The sequence below is a fragment of the Vitis vinifera genome, chromosome 1, assembly GCF_030704535.1.
Source record: "Vitis vinifera cultivar Pinot Noir 40024 chromosome 1, ASM3070453v1".
In the NCBI taxonomy this organism is placed as follows: Eukaryota; Viridiplantae; Streptophyta; class Magnoliopsida; order Vitales; family Vitaceae; genus Vitis; species Vitis vinifera.
In genome coordinates, this window is record NC_081805.1 from 21,155,714 (window position 1) to 21,181,077 (window position 25,364).

Below are 25,364 nucleotides of genomic sequence, written 5' to 3' on the forward strand. Positions count from 1 at the left end.
AGTAAAATAAATAAATAATACCTTTACGTGTTATTATGATTCTTTTTTCAAAAACCGATGGCAACCAAGTCACACTTTAGGTTACATGGACATATGGGATAACCAAACATTTATTGAAAAATTATTTTTTTTCTTTGAATATAAGTTTTTCTTAATTATTATAAATCAATTTACTAGTCTTTTGAAGAGATCTTTGTAGTTAGGCTCTTAAAATACACACTAATTAAATGGTAGCATGAAGTTAAGAGTAGCAAACTAGTCTATGCATTATTGTAGCATAGATTTTGAGAAGTGTTTTTGGGATTTAGTTTTGATATTTTTGGATATTTTTGTGCTTATTTGGACACTTGTGGTTGAGGTGGAAGGTGAGGCGATTTAGTTGGATATGGTGCTTGTAAACTGTAAAATATTTTCCCTTCAGTTCCAGCTCTCCCTCTTCCTTATCCTTCAACCCATCAACCCATTGAAACAAAAAAAGTTGTTACCTTTGTTGGTCCAACCATGGTGTCTGCACTTTCTTTCTCCAATTTAACACTGCCCAGAAGATCATTTTCAACTACAGCGTGGAACCCAAGAGCCATGGCCAAGGAGCTTTACTTCAACCATGATGGTTCAGCCACAAAGAAACTTCAGGTTGCATTTCTCAATAGAGCACTGCCACTGCCGCTACTGCTTCTTCTGCAATCTTCATTGTCTAATAATGGTTTGCTTTGTTGGATGCAGGCAGGGGTGGACATGGTGGCGGAACTGGTTGGTGTGACTTTAGGACCAAAAGGAAGGAATGTTGTGTTGCAGAACAAGTATGGGCCTCCCAAGATTGTTAACGATGGCGAGACTGTGCTCAAAGAGGTAATGTAAAAATTGCCTTTTAACACCCTTCTCCTTTTCCCCTCTTAGGTCCCTTTTTCCATTTTGTTTGGCTGCCCAAAATCCTCTGGAGATGAAAAGGGAAGGAAAATTGAGGGCTTCTGTATTTCATTATTTGGGTTGTTGGGAAAATTGATGCTGTGTTTTGGAGTATTGTTATCCTCCATTTGATGAGTTTGAGAAAGCAAAAGCAATTTTCTTTTACAGCCAAACATGAAGAGGGAGTTGCAAAATTGTAAGCCTTGTATACTATTCTCTTTGTGGGCTTTAATCTGTAAGACTAGGGCATGTTGGTGCCATCCTGAAGCCAATCTTTGTTTTAGGATGCCTTTTAACATGTATGCTAAGTGAGCACGCCAAGTTTAATTTAGTTTTTTGATATCTCTATGTTATTACAGAAAGCCAAGTGCCCCTTTACTCTTTACCTTGATATCCATTTATCAACTTTAAAAAAAAAAAAAAAAAAAAAAATCTCCATGTAGATATTATCTATTGTGGACCCAATTTACCCTCACAGCTTTAAAATGAATCAGCATGGTTAAGAGGACTACATATATAGTGTCAATGTGTTATGAACTTCTCTTAACGGATGTCAGATATCATATAGCATCTGTCTACTCGTCTGTTGATATTGTTGTCCACCAATATGCTAGAAACAGAGGTAACTGCTACTACCTCGAGAAACCAAAAAATAAAGAAATGAATTGGCATGAGTTAAAGGATGTGCCTCAAGCCCATGCCATGTCTCTATCAAGGACTGGCTTGTGAAGGGATTGGAAAATTGAAGAACAATTGAATGACATATAGTCTTCTTTCCCAAGGAAGTTGAATTCTACCTTTTCATCTCTGGCTGTTAGTTTCCTTGTGTGTCATGTTTATCTTAGTAGCTAAGCCATCTATAGCACTGTTTTGGGAGCGAACATTTGGTATTCTTTTTCCTTGAAACCGGAAATTAGACTGGCTGTTGCATATTTGTATGGTTAGCAGTTTTTCATTTGTTTTACTGTTCTAGTTGATGATGATGTTTTACATTACTTCTAAAATTTGCTCTATTTTTGCTTATAATTTGCTTGTTATAATATTTCAACCAAAGCATGTACCATAGCAGATGATGTATTTTTGCATGTTTTTTATTAACTTGAATTTGGAACCTTTCAAAATCAAATAATGACAATATGATAATGATTTGGACCACTGACAATGCTAAGATAAAAACATTTGTGGGAAAGGCATTATTGACAATGGAAGAATTGCCCTTTTTTTTTTATTCATTTTTATTATAATTTTCACTTGTTGGCCTACCGCACCCTCACTTCTAAATTACGTTTAATTTGCTTTAATTAGATTGAGCTGGAGGATCCATTGGAGAATGTTGGGGTGAAATTGGTTAGACAAGCTGGCGCAAAAACGAATCACCTTGCTGGTGATGGTTCCACTACATCTGTTATACTTGCACGAGGTCTAATTGCTGAGGGTGTGAAGGTATGATAATTTGTCTTGATGTGACTAACCTATCTCTTTTTATTAGAACAAACTAGTGGCTGATTTAATGGATTAAGGATAAAAAATGAGAAGTTTCTTTCGAGATTAAACATTAAGTAAGTGTTTGATACTTAACTTCTGAAGTGGATTCCATTTTCTTTTTCTAAACTATTTTCTCTGATTAAAGACACATTTGATTATGATATATGACTTTGGTTCTTCATATGATGTCAACTCTTTATGCTAAGGGCTACTCTTTCCTAGGTAATTGCAGCAGGAATGAACCCCATTCAAATTTCTCGTGGGATTGAGAAGACTGCAATGGCCCTTGTTTCTGAACTCAAATTGATGTCGAGAGAGGTATCAAGACTATTTCTTATATTTTCATGAAAAAAATTATAATTCAGAAAATTGTTAAAAATTGTAAGCATTGAAACAAAGAGAATATATTGTATTTGGGTATTAATATTATCTTTAAGAATTATATAATATTACCTGGAATTGACTGCCAAATAATTATAAATTGCAGGTTGAGGATCATGAGCTTGCACATGTTGCTGCAGTTAGTGCTGGGAATGATTATACAGTGGGCAACATGATTTCTGATGCTATTCGACAGGTAGGAAGGAGGGGTGTGATCACAATTGAGAAAGGGAAATGTGCTGAAAATAGTCTGCAGATTGTAGAAGGAATGCAATTCGATCGTGGATACTTGTCCCCTTACTTTGTTACTGATCGACAAAAGATGATGGTGGAGTTCCATGATTGCAAGGTAGGGTTCAGTTTTTAGATAGCTTGGCATGTTATCTGGTGTAATGATTAGAGGGTATGAAATTCTTTGGTTGCAGTTACTTTTGGTCGACAAAAAAATCACGAACCCGAAGGAGATGTTTAAAATATTGGACAATGCAGTTAAGGAGAAGTATCCAATTGTGATAGTTGCAGAGGGCATTGAGCAAGAAGCTCTGGCTCCGGTAATTAGAAACAAACTCAGGGGTGTGCTGAAGGCAGCTGCTATTAAGGCTCCTGCCTTTGGTGAGCGGAAGAGCCACTACTTAGATGACCTTGCTATCTTGACTGGAGGTAGTAATTGAGTGCTAAGAATAAAAATTTCAGTCTATTTCTTGTTAAAAATAGAAAATTTTCGAGTACAGCAGCTAGAAGACATGTAAATAATTGATGTTCATCATGTAAGACAGTCACCCTATTATATTATTGTGCACATAGGGATGGTTAGGACCTAAATTAAACAATTTCATTTTCATTTTAATAGCATTTGAAGGCATAAATCTATCATTCAAATGGAGTAGTAACAAAGAATTGAACCATTGCAAAATGATAATAACAAAAATAATGGCAAAAAAATGATGATGAAATATTGAACTATTGAGGTGATACTTTACCTGAAACTAAATGGAACTCACTTTAGCTTCCATATAAAACAAAGGGGAATGATTTTTGAATCTTTTAACGCAGTTGACAGTTTCAGATGTTACAGTCGTTTACAATTTTTTGCATCTTGAACTCTTCGTATACTTTGTAGGCACTGTAATTAGCGATGAGATGGGATTGACCCTGGAAAAGGCTGGCAAGGAGGTCTTGGGCACTGCTACTAAGGTGGTCATAACTAAGGATTCTACGTTAATAGTTACAGATGGGAGCACTCAACCAGCTGTTGAGAAGAGGGTTTCTCAGATTCGGGGGCTTGTTGAGGTGCGCTTAACTTATTACATAATGTTATTTATGCATTTCCATGTTCTTTGCTCGTCTACGTTCCATATTGCAGCCTTGGTTGTAAAATAGAATGGTTGAAATTCAACACAAATTCAAACATTCAAATGTTACATAAGTGTTTATCATTACTATTCGAACATCTAAATGATAAGCAATTTATCAAAAAAAAATAAAAATCTAAATGATAAGCAGCTGAGAAAACTTCACCAGATGAGCAGTGTCAAATTCAGCCTTTAAAGTTGGGCAATATGGATTTCCAATCCTGATCTTACCAAAACATTGGAATCTAACTCATTTTACTTTTATTTCCTAGTTTATCGTTTTGTCTTCTTTACCTGAGAAACAGGGGAAAAACTTGAAAAGGTGCACTTCACAAATATTTTCAAACCGGGAATTTCATATGCTGAAGGACTTTTAATGTCTTTTGTTTGGACAATAATTTGCTCTTGGGAAATGCCAAAAAAGAAAAAAGAATTTACTTTCTTTAGTTTTTGTGGTAATTTAGTACTAAGTACAAAATTGACTTGGCTATTATTTGTTTTGCAGAACACTGAAGAAAATTTCCAAAAGAAGATACTGAATGAAAGAATAGCAAGGTTATCAGGAGGAATTGCTATTCTTCAGGTGACTGAAATTTACCAGAGTCGGCATCTTGATCATCTGTTATTATGGAGACTGATTTCTTAGCTGACACATTTTACTGTATCAACACTAGGTCGGAGCTCAAACACAAGTTGAGCTGAAAGATAAACAATTGAGGATTGAAGATGCTGTGAATGCAACTAAGGTAGTCTGATGCTATCATTGATGCTAATAGTGATTATTTGTCTGTTACTAGTAGCAAGCTTCCAAACTGATTTTGCAGGCAGCTATTGAGGAAGGTGTTGTAGTTGGTGGTGGCTGTAGCCTTTTGCGACTATCTTTAAAAGTGGATGGCATCAAAGAACTTTTGGACAATGAAGAGCAGAAAGTTCGTATATTTCTTTTCTTTTTCATCCCTCCATTTTTGTTCTTCGAAGTTAGGATACTATAATGAATAGCTTGAAAACTTAATTCACAAGATGGAATTGGAAAATTGCTGATCAATTAATTTGTAGGCTCTGGAATTCTTGTTTAATTACTTAAAATTAGGTTTCTGTTTGACACTGCTGAATTATATGCTAAGCTACTCTGATCTAAAATTCTCAGAATCCATCAGCTGTACATCATCATAGGTATGTTATTTTGCTATTTTGCTTTTTGTTTATGGAGATTGTGATCCCATATCTACAAATATCTGGGCAGATTGGAGCTGAGATCTTCAAAAGAGCTTTGACCTATCCTGCAAGACTGATTGCCAAAAATGCAGGTGTTAATGACAGTGTTGTAATAGAGAAGGTCTCTTTATGGGCATCATTTGATATTAAAAAATTTCTTGGTTTCTGTACTAATTTTATGACATGGAGTTTGTTTGAAACATAAATTCCTATTGGGCTCTTGTATTTTTTGTAGGTTTTATCTAATGATGATTTTCGATATGGTTATAATGCTGCAATAGACTGTTATGAGGATTTGATGGCTGCTGGAATTATGGATCCATCAAAGGTATCGTTCACTAAATAGCTTATGCATTGTCCTTTGAAATGTCAAGAGATAACTGCAAATTCTGGATATTTCCTTTCCTTTTTTCTTTTTATTATTTATTCTTTATTATCTGTTGGTATATTTTCTGCAAATTTATCGGTAGGCATATGGATTTAGCTAGACATAAGTATGTTTAAAACTGAAAAAACAAAAAAATGTGTATTAAATGCTGAGAGGAAGAATTAGAGCAAATTATTATTTTCAGCCAGAACCTATTCCTCTTGAGTCACCTAATGATATGTTAGAGGACTATTCTTTGATGCAAATGTCTCCAAATAGTCCACTTTTTGCACTTTGATGATTACTGCTAAAGTTTGTGTGATTATGAGAGAGAGGAGCTCTAAAATTATGTTGGATATTGTCTCATTCATGTTAGAAGATGCTGTATGTCTGCACTCAGATGCACATATTTAATTTCTCTCTCTGCAGTATAATGGTAAACATACTCATTATTGTTGGTTTAAAAAATGGAGCAGGTGGTTAGATGTTGTCTAGAGCATGCTGCTTCGGTTGCCAAAACCTTTTTGACATCAGACGCTGTTGTTGTTGACATTAAGGAATTAGACCTCATTCCAAGGAGAAAACCGATGCCACCAATGTCACCAATGCCACCAGTATCACCATTGCCATCCCCAGGTAACTCAGCCATTTCAAGGAGAAAACCAATGCCACGGATGCCACTATTACCACCACTGCCAACCTCAGGTAAATCAAGCTTTTCAATACAAGTACCAACTTGCCAATAAATTCATATACAATCATCTCTCTTATGCCTTGCAGCTTTCCATCTCTGATATCCATTTTAGTTATAATGGCTTCCTATGTCTTTAATCATTCAGGTATTCGACCAATTGGGCTTTAGTTCAGTGGAGGGAGTTATCCAGCTCTATTGACCTTGCTGTTCAAACCCTGATTTGTCCACTCTTTCAAAGGATAATGGGATTTTGCAGTTTGAAACATGTGGCTTAGCTAGAACTCCAACTTTTATTTATCAAGTGGTGCTGATAATTGATGCAATACTTGCCAATATATAGCTGCTTAAAATTTGGTCCCTTCACGTCAAATTGATGGTTTCCTAATTGAAGAGATGAGCAAGACTCTGGTAAAGAAGGCATGCTGCAAGATGAGTTGGGTGCGTAATTTAAGTCACTTCGAAAAAAGAGACGCTTCTGCAACATCTCAAAGATAATCTATTCAGACGGTAGAGGGCAGATTTCCCTTGTGGTAAGGCAGAAACACATCAAAAGGCCTCTACAAGAGGAGAGATTACCATCATCTTCAAGTGTGTGCTAGTGCTACTATATGTGATGAATTGGAAAAAATGCTTTGGCAGTCTCTTATGCTTACTGTAACCTGTTATGTAGTTTTCTTGGTATAGCGGGTTAATCTTAAGCTTTTCTTTTATGATCATTGAAATCTGATCAGACGTGTGCAGTTCTTTTACTTTATTTGTCTACCAGCATAGGTCGATAGGACACTTGATTCACTTGTCACTTATACCTTCATTTGCTTCACTAAGTTTCCTCATTTTGAGTTGATTCTTAAGAGGATGAAAGAGATAAAATTACTTGGGAGGAAGAAAAAGAAAAGGAGAGAGCATCAATTTGTAGTGATAGCTTTATAAAGCGAAATGAAAAGAGATGGAGAGAGAAAGAGAGTAATTACTTTTGGGCATTGTTTGGAAATAAGACTGGAAAATTTTGTTCTATCCCACATACATTACTCACTTCAAATTACTTATTATGAAGGAGAATAAGTGTGTGCACATGTACTGTGACACTTGAAGTTATTGAAAGTTTAATATTAATTATTTAGTCTTTTATTGAGGATTATTATCCCAAGGGCAGTAACTTATGGGAAGGAATCATAGCTGAAAATTATTGAAAACTTTAAGATATTCTTAGCTAGGTAAGGTAATTAGTATGTAAAACCTATTGAATACTGGCTTAATGGAATTCCTCGGCAAAAGAGCTGGTAGCTTTAGCAGCGATACAAGCTGTCAGTTGGTCTGTTGCTTGTTTATTTGTGCGGCTGAGAACTCATCAAACTTTGAGTAGCATATATGGCTGTGGTTAGCCATTTGGCAGCGCTATAATTAATTGAAAAGGGGCTAGAACACGCGTAGATGACAAGACAGATTTGAGATGCTTGGGAAATTAGTTGTGTCACGTTTAAGGGACTTTTGAAAAGGGTACGGTGATTAAAAAAAATTATTCATAAATTATCATAGAAAAAAAAATAATTATAAATGTAGGGTAGTTTTTATCATATAGAAGAGAGGGTCCTAGTAAAATTTTTTTTAACCAAAAATCGTCTTTTGAAAAGATGATTTAAAAAATAAAAATTTAAATGGAACTCGTCTCTTTGAGAAACGATTTCCCTTTGAAATAAAAAAAAAAAAACAAAAGGGAAATCATCTTTTCAATATACGATTTTCCTATTTAAAAAAAATCCCAAAAGGAAATCGTCTCTGATTTCTCATTTTAAAAAATTAATATTTTTTTAAAATAAATTTAAAAAAAAAATCTCAAATTAAAAAAAAAATCTCAAAGGAAATCGTTTTTTGAAGAGATGATTTCACATTAAAAAAAATTAATATTACAAAAAATAATTTTTTTTAAAAAAAATCCCAAAGGAAATCATCTCTTGAAAGAACGATTTCCCCTTAAAAAAAAATTAATATTACAATTTTTTTTTTAATTTGGGATTTTTTTAAAAATTCTTTTTAATGAAGAGACGATTTCTCGTAGGGATTTTTTTTAATTTGGGATTTTGTTTTTTATTTTATTTTCTAAAAATATTAATTTTTTTAATAGGAAATCGTCTCTTTAAGAGACGATTTAATTTGGGATTTTTTTTTTATTTTTAATTTGGGATTTTTAATTTTTTTTTAAATATTAATTTTTTTTTAATGGGAAATCATCCTTGAAGAGACGATTTCCCTTGGGGATTTTTTTTTAAATTTTATTTTTTTAAAATATTAATTTTTTTAATAGGAGATCGTCTCTTTAAGAGACGATTTCCTTTGGGATTTTTTTTTTTAAATTTTTTTTTAAATATTAATTTTTTTAATGGAAATCGTCTCTTGAAAAGACGATTTCCTTTGGGAGTTTTTTTAATTTATTTTTTAAAATGGGAAATCGTCTCTTCAAGAGACGATTTTCCTTTGGGATTTTATTTTTTAAAATTTTTATTTTTTGTAATGTTAATTTTTTTAATGTTAAATCGTCTCTTCAAAAAGACGATTTGCTTTGGAATTTTTTTTTTTTAATTTGGGATTTTTTTAATTTATTTTTTAAAAATATTAATTTTTTTTAATGGAAAATCGTCTCTTCAAGAGACGATTTCCCTTGGGGATTTTTTTTTTTTAATTTAGGATTTTTTTAAAATTTATTAAAATTTTTTTTTTAATGGGAAAATCGTCTCTTCAAGAGACGATTTCCCTTTTGAATTTTTTTTTTCCAAGGGAAATCATTTCTTAAAGAGACGACTTCCATTAAATTTTTTTTTTTAAATCGTCTTTTCAAAAGACGATTTTCGGTTTTTGGAATTACTTTTTTTCCTACAATAATTTAAGAATAATTTTTTTTAATCGCCGTACTCTTATCAAAAGTCCCACGTTTAAGGTTAAAATAGTGTTTTTAAATAAAAATAATAATGGAAATAGATTCCCTCCTAAAATATTTACCTAACTAGGAGTTGTAACCTAAGTAATTATTTTTGTTTTTTGAGTGTAAAAAACTACACTATGGTTTAAAATTTTCCTAACAACCTTAAAATCACAGTTATAAGTGCGGTTTTTTAATCTTCCTTGAACCACAATGGGTATAATTGTGATTTTAAATTTTTTCTTGAAAAACCATAGTTATCAACTCTAATTTTAAAATTATCCTTAAAACTACCATCAACAACCTAGGTTTTAAAATTATCTTCTTTTTTTTTTAAAAAAAAAAAAAAATCCTTTAAATTTAAAATTTAAAATTTTGAAAAAATAATCTCACCTGCATGCACTCTTATAAAATTTTTATATTCATGGAAAATAAAATATTTATTTATTTTATGAATTTGGTCACATATGAAATAAATAAAATTATTTTTTCATATTATTTTATTATTTATATTATCTTAAAATTTAAAATTTTCATATGAAAATTAGAGTCAATGATCATGATTTTAGGTTTTTCTTTATGAATTTAACTCAAGTGTAATTTTAACTTATGTTGTGGTTAAAATGTATAATTTTTGAATTATATAAAAGGAAAAATTGGTTGTGGTTGCAACCTTTTGCTTGGTTAATTTTAATTTTATTTAGGCTTGGGAATGCATTTGAGGCTTATTTGTTTGAATTATCAAGGAAATGAGTGAATATCATAACATCACTAATTTGAATTGACATTTTATATAATCTTAAATGTATCAACTAAACTATTATAGTTTTGTAAGCATGACAAAAGTTCTCAATATGTGCCACATGATGGAATCTTTCTATTTCATTTTGTACATCTACGATACATGACCATATTTGTTGGATCCACTTGTGCTATTTGAAAAGTCTCCATCTCTATAGACTTTAATGTGCCATCTACATGTGTTGTCGTGTAAAATGGAAATGGAGGTAGAACTCGACATATACATGGAGCCCGATGTCCCTTAGGTACTCGTACATGTAGTGAGATGTCCCCTCAAGAAAATGTGAAGGTGCAATAGACTCTATAATAGGTACAAGGACACTAAGGCGATGTGTTGTGTAAGGGCTAGTATAAAAGCCTAAGATGGAGGTGCATCCAATCATATAGATGGCTTAGTTGAAGGAGAAAAGGTTGGTATGGATGTAACATGAAAAGGGAAAGGTAAGTTTAATGTTATAGATGGCTTAATAGGAGTAAGGACAAATAGTGTGATAGTCTTAGGTCAAGGTGAAAGGGATTGGTATAGATGTATTAGGGGGGAACGGTGGTGGGTTTAATGATGTAGATGGCTAAAATAAAGGAAGTGTAGATAACGTGACAATCTCATATGAGAGGAGGAGAATGGGCTAGTATGGGTGCCTTAGGTATAAATGTGTTTACTGGTATAAATGGTTAGCTGAGGTTGAGGAAGAGTAGATGGTGTGGAGGTCTCAAGTAAGGGTGAAAGGATTGGAATTGATGTCCTTGGTGGATGTGAAGGTTGTACCAAACTAGATGATAGAGTTTACATGTTGTCGACCAGCTCGACCATTACCTTTTCCACGACTTCTAATGGGTTGTACCCTAATAGTCGTAGTCAATGACGGTGATCTCATGAATGGCCTTGAAGATGTGGACGGCTCTTGTGTTAAGTGTATGTGATGATCATTTACATGTAAAACATTAATAACAATTCGATGAGTTTCCTCTAAATCATCTTAAATAACCATCTATGTTACAACAATGATCTGTCTAAGAAAATGAAACATGAAGCATGCACATAATTTAAGTTCAACCTTCATTTAAAAATGGTTTTATGTCTCAAATGGTCTCACAAAAAACTTAGTGACACCTTGATACCATTACATATATGGATCATAAAAATTCATGGTAGTAGTAGCAAGTGGTGTTGTCACGATACGCTTAGAACTACTAGCCCAAAGGGAGATATATTGAGCATGGAATGTCACCTAATCATATTGATGTCATCCTCGCCTATCCACTAAATGTAGGTCCACATTTATTGAACAAGATGGAGGTATTCCCTGTCGCATATCAAATTGGCATAAAACTTGCTTTGGTCTATGTCACTAAACAATATCAAAGCAAATAGGAGGTGACATAGTTCTCTAAATGTCTTAGTTAGCCAGACATATAGCCAGAAGATGTGTAATCAAATTTGCTATGTATGGCTCTCACAATACTTGTAATTAGCAAAAATTTTAATTAGTGACATTGGTGCAAATTGTTATAAAAGGTAATATTTTGCATCAATACTTTACTTGATTATATGTTTAGGCATCTAATTGATCTCGATAGAATGTTAACACATATGGTGATGGTTTATGAGTCCAAGATAGAGGTAGTCCCCACTTGTGGCCCAATGGATCGACTGAGGATGCCTCATCTGGTAATAAATGATTTTGTAAAACATCGACTACATCATCATGGACATGTGGGATGAGTATAGGGCTTGGAGGATGACTGAAATCTGGTTAACCCACATGAAGTCTCTCCCATGACCATAACTAAAAAATTAGATAACATTATCAAAATTTGATAACTTACAACAATAATGCAAACAATTAATTATAATAGATAGTTATGTTGAAAGTCCTACAATTAGTGTGATGGGTCTATAAATCTCTGAGGTGCTATCTAAACTCGCATGACATAACTGTTATGATAGAACCCTTAAAAGTCTGACATGATGTAATAAATTTGGAATTCATTATTTATTTAATGATGTTGCAGTTTCACTTTTATCTATCCTTATTTCATATATTATACTTTATGAGCATTCTTGTTTGCATCTTTTGCATTATACGTGACTTAGGTGCATTAGGAGTTGCATCGAAGATCTAAGTCATGGGCTCTTTGAAAATAGATGACTTGTTCACAACCAGTTCATGGGTCTAGGCAACCCATTAGAGGTTGTAGTGCACCATCTCCTAATTGGAGGGATGACTGGTCTTGGTTATTGGGATGGGTTTCCTATAGTGAATGCACTAGTGTGTATGGTTACACATTGGACAAGACCTATGGTGAGTCATGACTTAAGGTGATCAAGTAGTTATGACTTCACCAAGCTACTTCATTGTGTTGTCTCTCAACCTTGAGAGAATATTGAGTTTACGCTAAAGTTTGCAATGATTTTAATCTACAAGTGAGATTGTACGCTAATCATTTATTTATGGATTGGGTCATTATTGATGGAAGTTAGTAGCAATAGGTTTTCTTAATAGAGACACCATAATATCTCTTAGGATTGAGACAGTGTGTCCCATTGGGTGATCCTAAGAGAGGTGTGTTCATGAAAACTATGACCATAGTAGTTCCTTAAGTGGAACTTGACATAAACTTTTTGAGAGCTAAGATATGTTAATTGAACACACAATAAGAGGATTTGTAATTCAAGGATGTAGATGTAGTCTTGAAAAGCCAATAGCTTTCACTTTGTTAGAGTACGAATGCCAATTTATGGGGAGACTGAACACAATGGATAGCAGGTCACGGACCCCCAAACACTTGGTGTCTCGTTGTTATTTACATAGGATACTGAAGTTCAATTGATTCTCTGTAGTGGGATGTTGAATCAACTTTAGAATTAAATTCTGAGGGAGCCAATATTCCTATGGGTCCTAGTGGTCCCCACACTAAACTCATATATCTTATTAGCATGAGTTATGAAAGTCAGATTAGCTTTAGGTTCACTTTTGTGTATAAGAGTGTTTTGGTAATTACATATGAGCTAATTGATTAATTAGTAGATCCTATTGGGTTAATCAAGCAATTAGAACTCATTTTGAGTTAGGTGGTGTTTGTTTTTTAGCTGAATAGAAAAAGCTAAAATATTTGACATTTTCTATTCAACTAAAAGTATCTTATTGATATTAACCAACATAACTAAAGTGAATTTGTTATCAATAAGTTTAGTTTAATTATATTGGTTGATGTCAATGAGTTACTTTCAGCTGAATAGAAAAAACCAAATATTTTGACTTAGTCTATTCAGCCAAAAAACAAACACCACCTTAGATTAAGTGACCCAAACCCATATGGGCTCAAGTCACTTAAGCCCACTTAGGAACCCTATAAATACCCCATAGGGGTTAGAGTTTCTATAACTTTTGTTTTCCACCATCCAAAGAGATAGAGAGTCATAGCCTCCACCTTTTTTTCCTTCCCACCGAAAGTGTGCTAAGATCAAGGTTCGAGTAATTGGGAGGAAGACTTCAGGTTTACGCAAGGTTTGAAATATCAGAACACGAATATATCGGTATTTGGATTTTACAGATATATCAAATATATCAGTTGATATTTTGACAAAAATATTGGTAAAGTAAAAATTATTTAAAATTCATCAAAATATTTGAAAAAACTCTAAAAAAAATTATAAAATTAAGAAAAATACACATTTTAAAGTTATTTTGTAAATGTAATTGACATAGATATTATTATGAAGAAAAATATTTATATGCAAAGATATTTCAATCTTAATATATAATTTATTATTTATCTTATTAAATTAATTTTAATTTATAAATATTAAAACTTTATTATTATTTATACTTTAGGTTTTTTTAATTAAATTTATATTTTTAATATTTTAAAATAAAAACATTCAAAATTAAAAGGATAAATATACAAAATTAAAAATTGAAATGATAGTATTTTTTAGAATATGATTAATGAGATAAATGACGATACATTTAATATTAAAACTATAATTTATTTAATTCAAGTGCATTTAATAGTGTGAAATAAATGATGATACATATATGATTTTTTAATTTTTTAATTTTTATATTTAATTATCATATAATTTAAAATAAAATAATAATAATAATAATAATAATAATAATAATAATAATTTAACAAATTTAAATTGAACATATTATTATTATTATTTTAATGATGAACCTTAACAAATTTAAATTGAACATATATTATCAATGAGTATCTTAGTCCAATGGTAGCCAGAGATTGAACCTAGGTTTTTTGGCCTAGGTTTGAATCCCCCAAGCTGCATGTGGAGCGTGGGCTGGAGCCATGGTTCAAAGTCGAGGTATTGAGCATTGACTTAGAGGGTCCCGAGGCACATCAGTCTTGGCATATCGGCTTCATATGTAAAATAAGATAGTTAAAATGTTAAAAAAATATTATGAAAATTTTTAGAAAAATAAATATAATTAAAGAAAGGTTGAAAAAATTATAAAATAAAATTTTCTCACATTTTGTGTCGATTGAAAGTAATTTATGATAATGTTAATAATTAAAAATTATTTTATTTAAAATATAATGATATTTTTATTAAAAGGCTAATTTTTATTAAATAATATATTATTAGTTAAATGATTTTAATATATTAATAAATTAAATGGTTTTAATATATTATTAATAGTAAATTAATACACCATATAAAATCATAAACAATTCCGATATAAACACATCACCACCATTTTCTTCAAATCCCACCACATGAAGAGAGAGAGGAGGACAGAAGCAAAGAGAGAAGGTCAACTATTGCTGCATACCCACACTCATGACAGTGGAGACCAAAATCTAAGAGAGAAGATACCAGTTTTAGTGATCACCACTTATGTTAATGGAGGAAATCTTCTCATTAAATCAGCCACCACAACGACATCACTGGCATGAAGGCGCTCCAGATCCATGATCGTCATTGATGTCTTTTTTCCTCTTCATCATGGGTCATGGGTCTTGACTGTTGAAAAACTCTTTCTTTTAAAGGCAAACTCTGATTTTTCAAAGATTTTCTAGGTTTAAATCTTGTCTATTATTGATATGCTGTGATTTGAAAATGAAAAATGGATTTTTTATTTTATTTTTGGTAACTTGGATATTTCAACCAAGTCAACTTGGAATTTTTTGATCGAGTCAACCGAGTTTAAACGATTCCTAATGGGTTTGAGTTTGAGATGGTATTGGGTGTTGAACTCGACTGATATTTTGAACCATGGCTGGTGTGGGATTGTAGGACGTGGAAATATCGGGAAATTTCTCGAAAAATTGGTAAAAATATCTATAAATACTAAAATATCGATGATATTTCCGAAAAAATATCGAAATTTCCGTCCACCAATAATTGGTGACATACCAATAATTGGTGACGAATATCATGTCAAAGTCGGTCGTTAAGCGAAATTTCAGTGAAATATCACTGAAATTTTTCAATATTTCAAACACTGGGTTTACTAGACATCTACGATTTTGATCTTCATCTTCACCATGTGGATTTGATTTGGGAACATTAGAATATGAGGTATGGTTTTCGTTAGCACTTTGTAAATTCTTTTAAAGTATAAAATGCTCTTTTTTCGCGGTGCATAGGATTTAGAATAAACCTAGGATAATTATGCATGTTCCTAACCTGATCCGGACTTGGGAAAGAGAGAGATTTGGGTTTTTTCCATCAATAGCTCTTTATATAGGTATGTTAACATTACACTACCCAAGCAATGGTGAGAAATCTCAATAAAGTCTCTCAATAGTGGAGGGTAACATAACTATACATCTGTGCCAGTCTTGTTTGCAAACAATGCTTCAACCAATAGTGCTAGTATGAAAGCACGAGCATAACGCTGTAAAATAACATTGACCCCTATTGGTGGGTATGAGAACTGCTCACGCAACCATCATGTTGATATACTTAAACCTTTAATCTTAGATGAAGGTGGGATCACACCTAAAAGCTCTGAACACAACACTGACCAATCTATGTGACATGTGCCAGTGATAGGAGGCCCGTGAATATGTAGTCCTAGAATCATAGCTACATCCTATAAAGTAATAGTCATTTCTCCAATATTTAGGTAGATGAAAGGTATGTGTCTCGAGCTAACACATCTCAACAAGATTCATGATCAATGGTTAACATAGTGAAATGTATCTAACAAGGTATACATCATAAAAACTATATTACATGAAATATGGGTGAATATGAGGGTTCATTTCCCACTCTCACATGAATGTCCATAAATGTTGTCGACATGTCAATACCAAACTGAGCTACAAAATATTAAATGTAGGCTAAATAAGAACCCAATTAAAGTTCATGATTATGTACATATATACCTAACCAAAGTCCACTAATTGAGACCTATGTCTATCATTTAGAACTAAAATAGAGCAATCCAGTGGATCCAGATGGGATTTGCACTCTCTATGTTCCATTACTGTATTGTCATAATTAAAAAAAGAAAAAAATAAAACAATTAAATGTAATATTAGAATTTTAAAATTTTTGGTAAAGCCTCCCCTATAACATAGGTATTCTTCGAAATACAAATAACTTGATTAATTAAAATATCTATCTACAATATTCACATCCAAGGTTAATAACAAGAAAAAAAATGTAATATACTAATATTAATATTAGAATTTTAAAATTTATGTTAAGTGGAATTTTTTTTAAAATTTGTTGAGATATTAATTTTATATAAGTGTTTAATTAAAATTATAAAGCTAAAATATAATTTCACTATCATCTATGGAGAAAGAAAATGATAAATAAGACATAAGCATAATATTGCAAAAAACTGGTAAATGTAAAATATTATAAATATTATTGAAAGTATTTTTCTTATACATTCAAAGGCATTGAAATAATTTTTTTTTTACATATGTTTGGAAATAGAGTCCATTCAAAATAATCTATTTTTTTTGGACATTATTTTGTTTTTATTTTATTTTAAATTTTCTATTTTTACTGAAAGAATTTGATAATCATTTAAATGATTGATTTTAAGAAAAATATATTGAAAGTACTTAATTTGTAAATCAAGGATATGGAAAAAAAAAATTGGTATGCTTGGAAATTTCCTATCACATGTAAGTTAAAAAAAAAAAAATAGTTTTATTATACTTATTTGTTTTTATTGTTATATGGTTTTTGTGAGAGGGTATTCCTATCATTATGAATGATTGAATTTAATACCTAAAAAAATAATATATTGAGTATTGTGGGTGAGTAGATACCAATTATAGTTTATATTAGACAATTTAATATGGCATTCTAGTTTCCTGGTGAAGTCTATGACTTGAAAAGATCAATGAAGTGAGTAAGTAGATACCAATTATCTATTATATAGAATAGTGTGTGGATGAGTAGTTGTCCTGTTCATTATTGTTGTTACACAATTCGAGTGAGTGGTTTCATCTAGCTACCAAGAGCTAGATGAAGGAAATGACCAACAATTCCATCTAAGTCTCTTAAGATGCATCTCGACTATAACCCCTGCACAAAAGGCTATTTGGATTGTTTGTCTAGGCATGCCCCTCTGATGCCAAAGTCAATAAATGGCTTAAGCAAATAAGAGAATTTTGAAGAAAGAAAGCTCATACAATTTGTAGAGTGTGCATAGTTATTTATACTTTTTGCGGTGTAACGTCTTTCCAGGTGTCTTAATAGCACCTTATCTGCATTGATTGTGCGACATTATTGCATTGACTAACTATGCATAACAGTTGTCTTGCTATGATGAGCCGTTGAGGATGGAATGTTTTCTAGTAACGACTATAGTTAATATGAAGCATGCCTGGTGCACAATCTACACATTAATGGGTGTATAAATGCATGATGGAAGGTTGAGCCTTAGTCATGTTGTATCCGTGTAGGGACGGATCAGTCAATTAGCCTTAGTTTTGTTGGGCCATATGTTTGAGGGCGGTCTCCCAGACTGCTTGTCCATCCAAACGGTTGTGTGAAAATGGAGGACTTCAAGACCACTTTGCAGAAAGGGTCCCACAATGCTCCTTAAGTCTTGCAATTGGGCTCGAATAGATATTAGATGGCCAAATTCAAGAGTTGTGACTTTTAGAAAATTTGAAATTATGGTGCCAAAATCCATGTGTCTTACGCTCACTCGTTGTGGGGTCACGTCAATCGAGGTGTTGTGTTTGGCGGTGCACCCCTTTGGATGCCTCGATTTCCACAACCATACCCTATATAGGTTGGTTGCATTTAGGCAAATGGTTCATTTCTTTGCTTCTATTACTCTTGGTTGTCTTTTCCTTTTCATCGGCAACATTTCAGGCCTTCACAGTTTCCACCGTCAATAGTCCATTCTCGGTGAGGCAACTCCACTTTCACCACAACGCAGTTTACTAGGTAGGTAGTCCCTCTTCAATCTCTATTTTTATGGTTTTTTTCATTGATTAATGTACTCCACCTATTGTTTCTACTTGTGCTTTCCATAAGTCTTTGCCGAAATCTGTTCTTGCGTCAATTTAGTTGTAGCTTTGGAGGTTTTTTTTTGGCTTTTACTAGCATTATGTTGAGTTTTGTAGTGTTTTTGGGCTCAAGTGAGACTATGGTTTGAGGTCATTGATGCTATTTGGACATGACTTGCTCAACAAGTTTTGTGTTAGGTCGTTTAGGATAGGATCTATGTGATGATCGTAACTTTCGATTAAGTGTCTTTATAGGGCATCCCTGTGCTACCTTGTTAGCACTTCTGTAGTCCAGGTGTTCATTTGGCCATTTTTTTTCCATTTGCAAATATAGATAGAAGTGTGATTGCATCTACAAGTGGTAGAACTCAACACAACGAGGCTAAGTCGTTCCAATCTAGTCATTATCTAATAGGGCGTCCGATCAACGAGTTGTTCGAGCAGGAATTCCATGCTTGCTGTTATATCCCGAACTCTATTTATATCCAGCTATCAGACGAAAAGGCTTTGTCTATAGATAGGCTTCCTAACAACATGGTCTACTTCACAAAGAACAATTTGCAACAGGACTTTGTCTACCCTTCTCCTTCTTAACGAAGCGATTCTTGCATTTTTCCCAGATCCTTCATATCTTCATTCATCCCAACGTCATCTAGATTTTGATGGGATGTAGTGTCTTAGACACCCTATATCAGTTGGACTTGTCTCTATTGGAGGTGTTGTTCATCTACACCATAAAGATGAGCCTTAAGGAATGCTTTAGTCTATTGGCTCACATCCCTTCCTTACAGTTTGTAATCGATCTATTGGACTCTATTAAGGGTTAGGCCAAAGGACATGTACTAGTGTTTGGTCCGTGGAGTGGATCAACTGAGGGTCTAGACAAGCTATTTAAGCCTACACGATCTCTAAAGATTCCAACTATTAAACGCTTTCATGACTTGTATACTTATTCTCCTCATTTTCTTGTGACTTCCTCTAATAGGGGTGTCATGTTAGCATAGGCAAAGATAGATGGGGCCACTTGGTTGAGTGGGTAAAAAAGTCATCATTTGCTTGCCTCAACATATTGTTTGAGATTAACCTGTCCGAATGAAATCACAATATGCTGCTCATCGAGAAGAATTTGAGGGTTGTTCTTGCTCAAGCTAAGTTGTTTGTAATCCCTTTACTTCCACAGCGAGCATTTCATGCTGAAAGACTTGTCTTTCTACAAGGTCGCTCATCTTACTGATGCCGAGGTAAGACTGGCTCATCTAGATGATCAAGAGAAAAAACGCTAAGAGGGGACTTTGCGCCAAGCCCTTGGTTCAACTTTCTGAGTAACTTCAAGTCCTACCCCCTAGCTAGTAAAGAATAAGACTGTTGTCTAGCCTTAGGCTCAAGAGACCCTGATTGAGTCGAACGAGACATTCGGAGCAGAGTGGGCTAAATGGTGTGAGATCGTTGAGCCAGTCATGCCACCTATAATCGAAGAAATAGAAGAGGAAGAAAATACTGTCAATTTACGAGTCGGATTCTACGAGCGAAAACAGAAAATGTTGAACAAGGCCATTGAAGTCGGACCCTCATCAAAAAAACAAAAGACGGGAGAAAATGGCTCATCCTCCAAGCTTGCTACCACTCCTTCGCTGAGGTCAATTCCTTAGTCCCCTCCCTGCTCCTAAGGCACAGGACGTGGAAAACATTCATTTTCTCAAGCTAGGGGGGACGGTCACCATATTAGGTGATGACTCCATGCTTAGTGTGCAAACTCTGTTGGCTACTTTTGTTGATGTATCTAGTCGAGAAGAGTTGGACGTCCTTTTGGAGCGCTTCCTTACATTTACCAATATGGAGCCTCTAGCGTCCCATATGAACAAGCTCTTCCCAATACTATAGAGGATTCCAGTGAACGTGACTATAGACCCTCAACACAACTTCATGGCTCGTGTCCCACATGGGACCTCAAATGAGACCATTGAAGCCATCATGTGCTTGAATGACTATTCATCCATGCAAATGACGGAAGTGGTATAATACCTTTTACACAAAGCGTGTGGTTTACATATCATTTTTCCTTATTTACTCTCCTTAGTTCTTTGTAACATCTTGTAGTCAGGGTCCAAAATTTGATGAGATAGTGTTCTCATCTTTTTGAACAATTGAAAGCAGTTAAAAAAATTAGGGCATACACAACCTTTGGTGTGGATTGCCAGAAGGAGTTGTTAGCCAAGCTAGAGATGGCCAAAGTAGTTGAAGCCACTGCACGAAATGCGACAGTTGAGGGCATAGGTTTGCTAAGAAAGGTTGAGATGAAGAATGATATGCTTCAACCCAAGATTTGTCAACCGAAATTGGATAATCATCCAAGGCCAAAGATGAGGAAGAAGGTGCTCGACTAAAACAAGAGCTTGAGTGAACTATGTCCGACTTTGTCAAGAAAAAAAAAGTTGGAAACGGTTTATCAACAATAGGTGGATGACATGTTTTTTACGATATCGATGTTGTATGAAGAAACATGGTATCACTGATGATATACCCAACATTCCATCTAACGAGGAAGATGAAGTTGAGTTGAAAGATGGTGCAAGGCAATGAGGCGGCTCGGGAGTGGGAGATGGATCAATAGCCACAAGTCGTGAAAATTAGGATACAACCTAAGGTTGTTGTTTTCATTTTCCTTTTTTTTGGTCATTTAATCCTTTTGATTGTAGATATTGGTTTTTTAGCCTTTTTTTTTTAATGCTACAAATGTACACAATTTTCAATGAATTTGCCTATGTATTTGGTTTGCACCATCATACTCACTACTTGGCACAAGTTATTTCCTTGGCCTTGAGTGGAATTAACTATCTTGGGTCTTTTGGCCTTTCTCCCATAGGAGCTTTAAGGCTTGTGTCACTTAGGCTATGTGTTAATGTTCTTTAAACTTATGGTTTGTGCCATATTGGCCATGCCATTTACAATTTGACTTATTAGTCATTTACAATAAGGCTTGTTAGCTATTTAAAAATGAAATACAATATGTTTTTGGCACAATTTGTTTATTGATAATATTTCTTCAAATTTGGTACATTCCAAGAACGGAGCAATGACATTCCGTTTAGTATCTGCAAATGGTATGCCCTTACTCCTCCCGCCTTGAGTACAACATAAGGTTTTTCTTAATTGGGTTGGAGTTTGTTAGCTCTTATTTCTGCTGTGTTCTCAAAAACTTGCTTTATGACCAAGTCGCCTGGACGGAACAACCACGAGCACGCTTTCTTGTTGTACTAAGTCATTGTTCTTTGTTGATAAAAGGCTAATCGGGCAGTTGCGGCCTCACACTCCTCATCCACCTAGTCTAGGTGCACTTCAAGATTTCATTCATTGGTTTTCTGATTCTTGCACTATTATTATGATCATGGGTAGTCCTATTTTAGTGGAAATGACAGCTTCCATTCTACATGTCAAGGCAAACGGGGTGACCCTAGTAGGCTATCTATTGGTAGTTCTATAAGCCCATAATACACTAAGTAATTTGTCTACCCATTTGCCTCTTGCCCTTTCTAACTGTTTTTTAAGAATTTAAAAACGTTTTATTCATCGCTTCTACCTGCCCATTGCTTTATGGATATCGAGGAGTTGAATAAACGTTTTTTATCTTCAATTTCGAACAAAACTCTCGAAATGTACTACTATCAAACTGTGGTCCGTTGTCTGTGACAATGGTATGAGGAATTCCAAATCGACATACAATGTTTCTCTAGACAAACTTTGTCACATATTTTTCTTTGATGTTAACATAGGCCTCAACTTCCACCCACTTGCTGAAATAGTTTGTGGTTACGAGCACGAGCTTTTTCTAATCCACATCGGTTGGTAATGGGCTAAATATATGCATTTCCCACTAAGCAAACAACCAAGGATTGGTTATTGGGTTAAGGCAGTTGGTTGAAAATCAGGGGGATAGGTGCATGCCTTTGACATTGATCATATTTGTGGACATAATCCTCAGCATCTTGTTTCATTATAGGCTAGTAATAGCCTTGAGAATAGGCTCGATGTGCTAAGGTTCATCCTCCTACGTGGTTGTTGCATACATTTTCATGCAATTTAGCCAAAACATATTGAGCCTTTGATTTGGTCAAGCATTTCAGATAAGGCCCCCCTAAAGGACCATTTGTTCAATTGATCGTTGATCAAAGTAAACCGAGCAACTTAAACACGAAGCTTATGTGCTTGTTTTTCGTCATTCGGGTCTTCATCGGTTCAGAGGTAATTGGCAATGAGCTGCATCCATCCTACATCTACATGGGTTACATCATGAACCTATGCTAATGCAATAGAGGGCATGGGCTGGACGTAAACTAGCAACATGATAGATTTAGTGATGAGTAGGGTAGCGAAAACTCCAGCTAATGCATCTACTTTTTCTTTCTTTTATCAAGGAATACGCTTAACTCGCCAATCAATCATCTTAGCTAAACGGGATTCCACACCATTGAGGTATTGAGCCATATGTGAATCCCTGGCCTCTATTCACATTGGATTTGCCCAACCACTAATTGGGAGTCACTTCGTATTTCTACTTTCGATGTTGCAAGTATCAAGACGAGTTCGAGGCCAGCTGTCATTGGCTCATATTCAATCTCATTGTTAAATGTGGGAAATTCAAGGTGGACGAACTACTCAATATGTTCCCCAATAGGGAAGAGTAGTACGAGCCCTACCCCAGCCCTTAATATTCTCGAGGCTCCGTTTACATGCAAGACCTACTAGTGGTTAGTGGTGTCAGTTTGTACCTATTTTTTAAGTAGCTTGGCCATAAAATCTGCGAGAATCTAGCCTTTCAGTGACAAGCGAGGCTTATATTGTATGCCATACTCACTCAACTCAATAGCCCACTTTATCATTCATCCAAATAGCATCAAAGGTAATTTTATACTCCTTCATCCAACCAAACATTTGGGTTCCCCGTAGAGTAGTGAAGAAATGACGGAGCTTATAAGTGAATCAAGTTATAAATTAGCCCAAGGCTGTGAGACAGACCATTAGTCGTTGCATTTCCTTCTTAGTGGACAGAATGGGTGTCTCAAGCACGACTTTCTGGGTTTATTTCGATTCCTTGTTGAGTCACCAAAAAACCAAGAAACTTGCCTGTACTAATGCCAAATGCACACTTAAATGGGTTAAGTTTCATATTATACTTCCACATTAGAGCGAATGGTTTGAAGATTTTCATCATCAACCTCTCATATGTTGCACCTACATTTTTTAGCCCAAAAGGCATGACGTTATAATAGTATAATCCGTGAAGAGTGATGAAGGTCATTTTTTCTTGATCAAGACAAAAAATGGGGATTTGGTGGTAACTGAAGAAAGAGTCTAAGAAAGAGAGCATTTCATTCCCAGATGTAGAATCAACAATCTAATCAATTCAAGGTAAAGGGAAGCAATCCTTTTGGAAAACATTGTTTAAGTTCATATAGTCCACGTACACTCGCCAGGTTCCTCCCTTCTTTGGTACTACCACAACGTTGGCTAATCAATTTGGATATGCAACTTCCCGGATAAAGCCAATAACCAATAGCTTATCAATTTCCATTTGGATTACTTTCTAGCGATCTGGATGGAGGCTTTGAACTTTCTGTCTCACAGGACACATGATTGAGAGAATATTTAATTTATGAGCAGCCACAAATGGTCGATTCCTAGCATATCTGAATGGGTCCAGACTAAGATATCTGTATTTTGGTAAAGTAAGGCTTCTGGATGGCCACGTTCCTCCATTGTTAGCAAAGAGCTAGCACTTGCCATACAACCTTATTCGTTTGATAAGGTCAGGGGTAATAGAGGATCAGAAGCCAGTGGATCTCATTCTCTCCCTATTGTTGTAATTGCAATTGGCTTTTTGCACTTGATGACTCAAGTTTATCTCCAGCTAAGTCTATTTTCCTAGATTCTATAGTCACCCGGTAGTATTGCCGAGCAGCCAGTTGGCTATCGAGTAAGTCCACTTGCTTAACCTCAATAAGGTAACTCACCATTTGATGATATGTAGACGAGATGACTTTCATTTTGTGCAACCATACCCCTCCCATAATGGCGTTGTAGGGTAATAAATCTTCCACTATTGAGAATAAGACATTTAAGGTGACCGGGCTGGCCTGGATGGGAAGAATGACATCGCCCATGGAGACTATTGATGCTCCATTGAAGCCAATCAAAATGCGGTCAAGATTGTCTAAAGTAGATAGGGAGTACCCCATTTGCCTATAGGCTGACATTTGTAGGAGGTCGGTAGAGTTTCTTAGATCAATGAGAATTTTGCACACATCAAAATTGCCAACTCCAAGTGTTAGGACCAGGGCGTCCTCCTGCGATAAGATTACATGGTTGGAGTTAATGGAAGGGAATATAATGGGCTCATCTATTGGTCAGACATTTTCATCAATGAACGTGCACTGAACGACATGTACTCTCCCCCTTACAAAAACTACGAGAACTAGCCTTCGTCTCTACCTTTTAGAGTGGTACTTGTCATCTATGGGCCCTCTGTGTATATAGTTGATGATTATTCTAGGTGTTGCAGGAGACGGAGGGGTCTGTTCAGTTGCCTCTGCTTCCTCTCCTCCATTGGGGGCACGGACGTATTGCTTTAGGTATTTGGACTTAAATGAGCTTTTATACCAAATGGTGTAGATTCTTGCACTACTCTATGGTATGTCCATGCTCTTTATGGAAGGAGCATCGTCACTTTTGGTCTTACCTGAATGGATCAATCTTGATAGGTTCTAGCAATATAAACTTGGGCAGTTCTTGAATCAGCGG

The 25,364-nt window shown here is 34.6% G+C and overlaps 1 protein-coding gene across 1 annotated transcript; it reads left to right on the plus strand.

The window, feature by feature from the left end:
• Nucleotides 1-374: 374 nt before the first annotated feature.
• LOC100251252 (chaperonin 60 subunit beta 4, chloroplastic) lies at nucleotides 375-7,116 on the plus strand. Its single transcript, XM_002269305.5, has 14 exons — nucleotides 375-633; nucleotides 724-849; nucleotides 2,212-2,349; nucleotides 2,614-2,709; nucleotides 2,879-3,121; nucleotides 3,198-3,432; nucleotides 3,893-4,062; nucleotides 4,630-4,707; nucleotides 4,799-4,870; nucleotides 4,949-5,053; nucleotides 5,368-5,460; nucleotides 5,575-5,667; nucleotides 6,183-6,411; nucleotides 6,546-7,116. Exons 1-14 carry the CDS (start codon nucleotides 502-504, stop codon nucleotides 6,566-6,568), a joined length of 1,833 nt encoding a protein of 610 aa, XP_002269341.2. The 5' UTR covers nucleotides 375-501; the 3' UTR covers nucleotides 6,569-7,116.
• The last annotated feature ends 18,248 nt before the right edge of the window (nucleotides 7,117-25,364 follow it).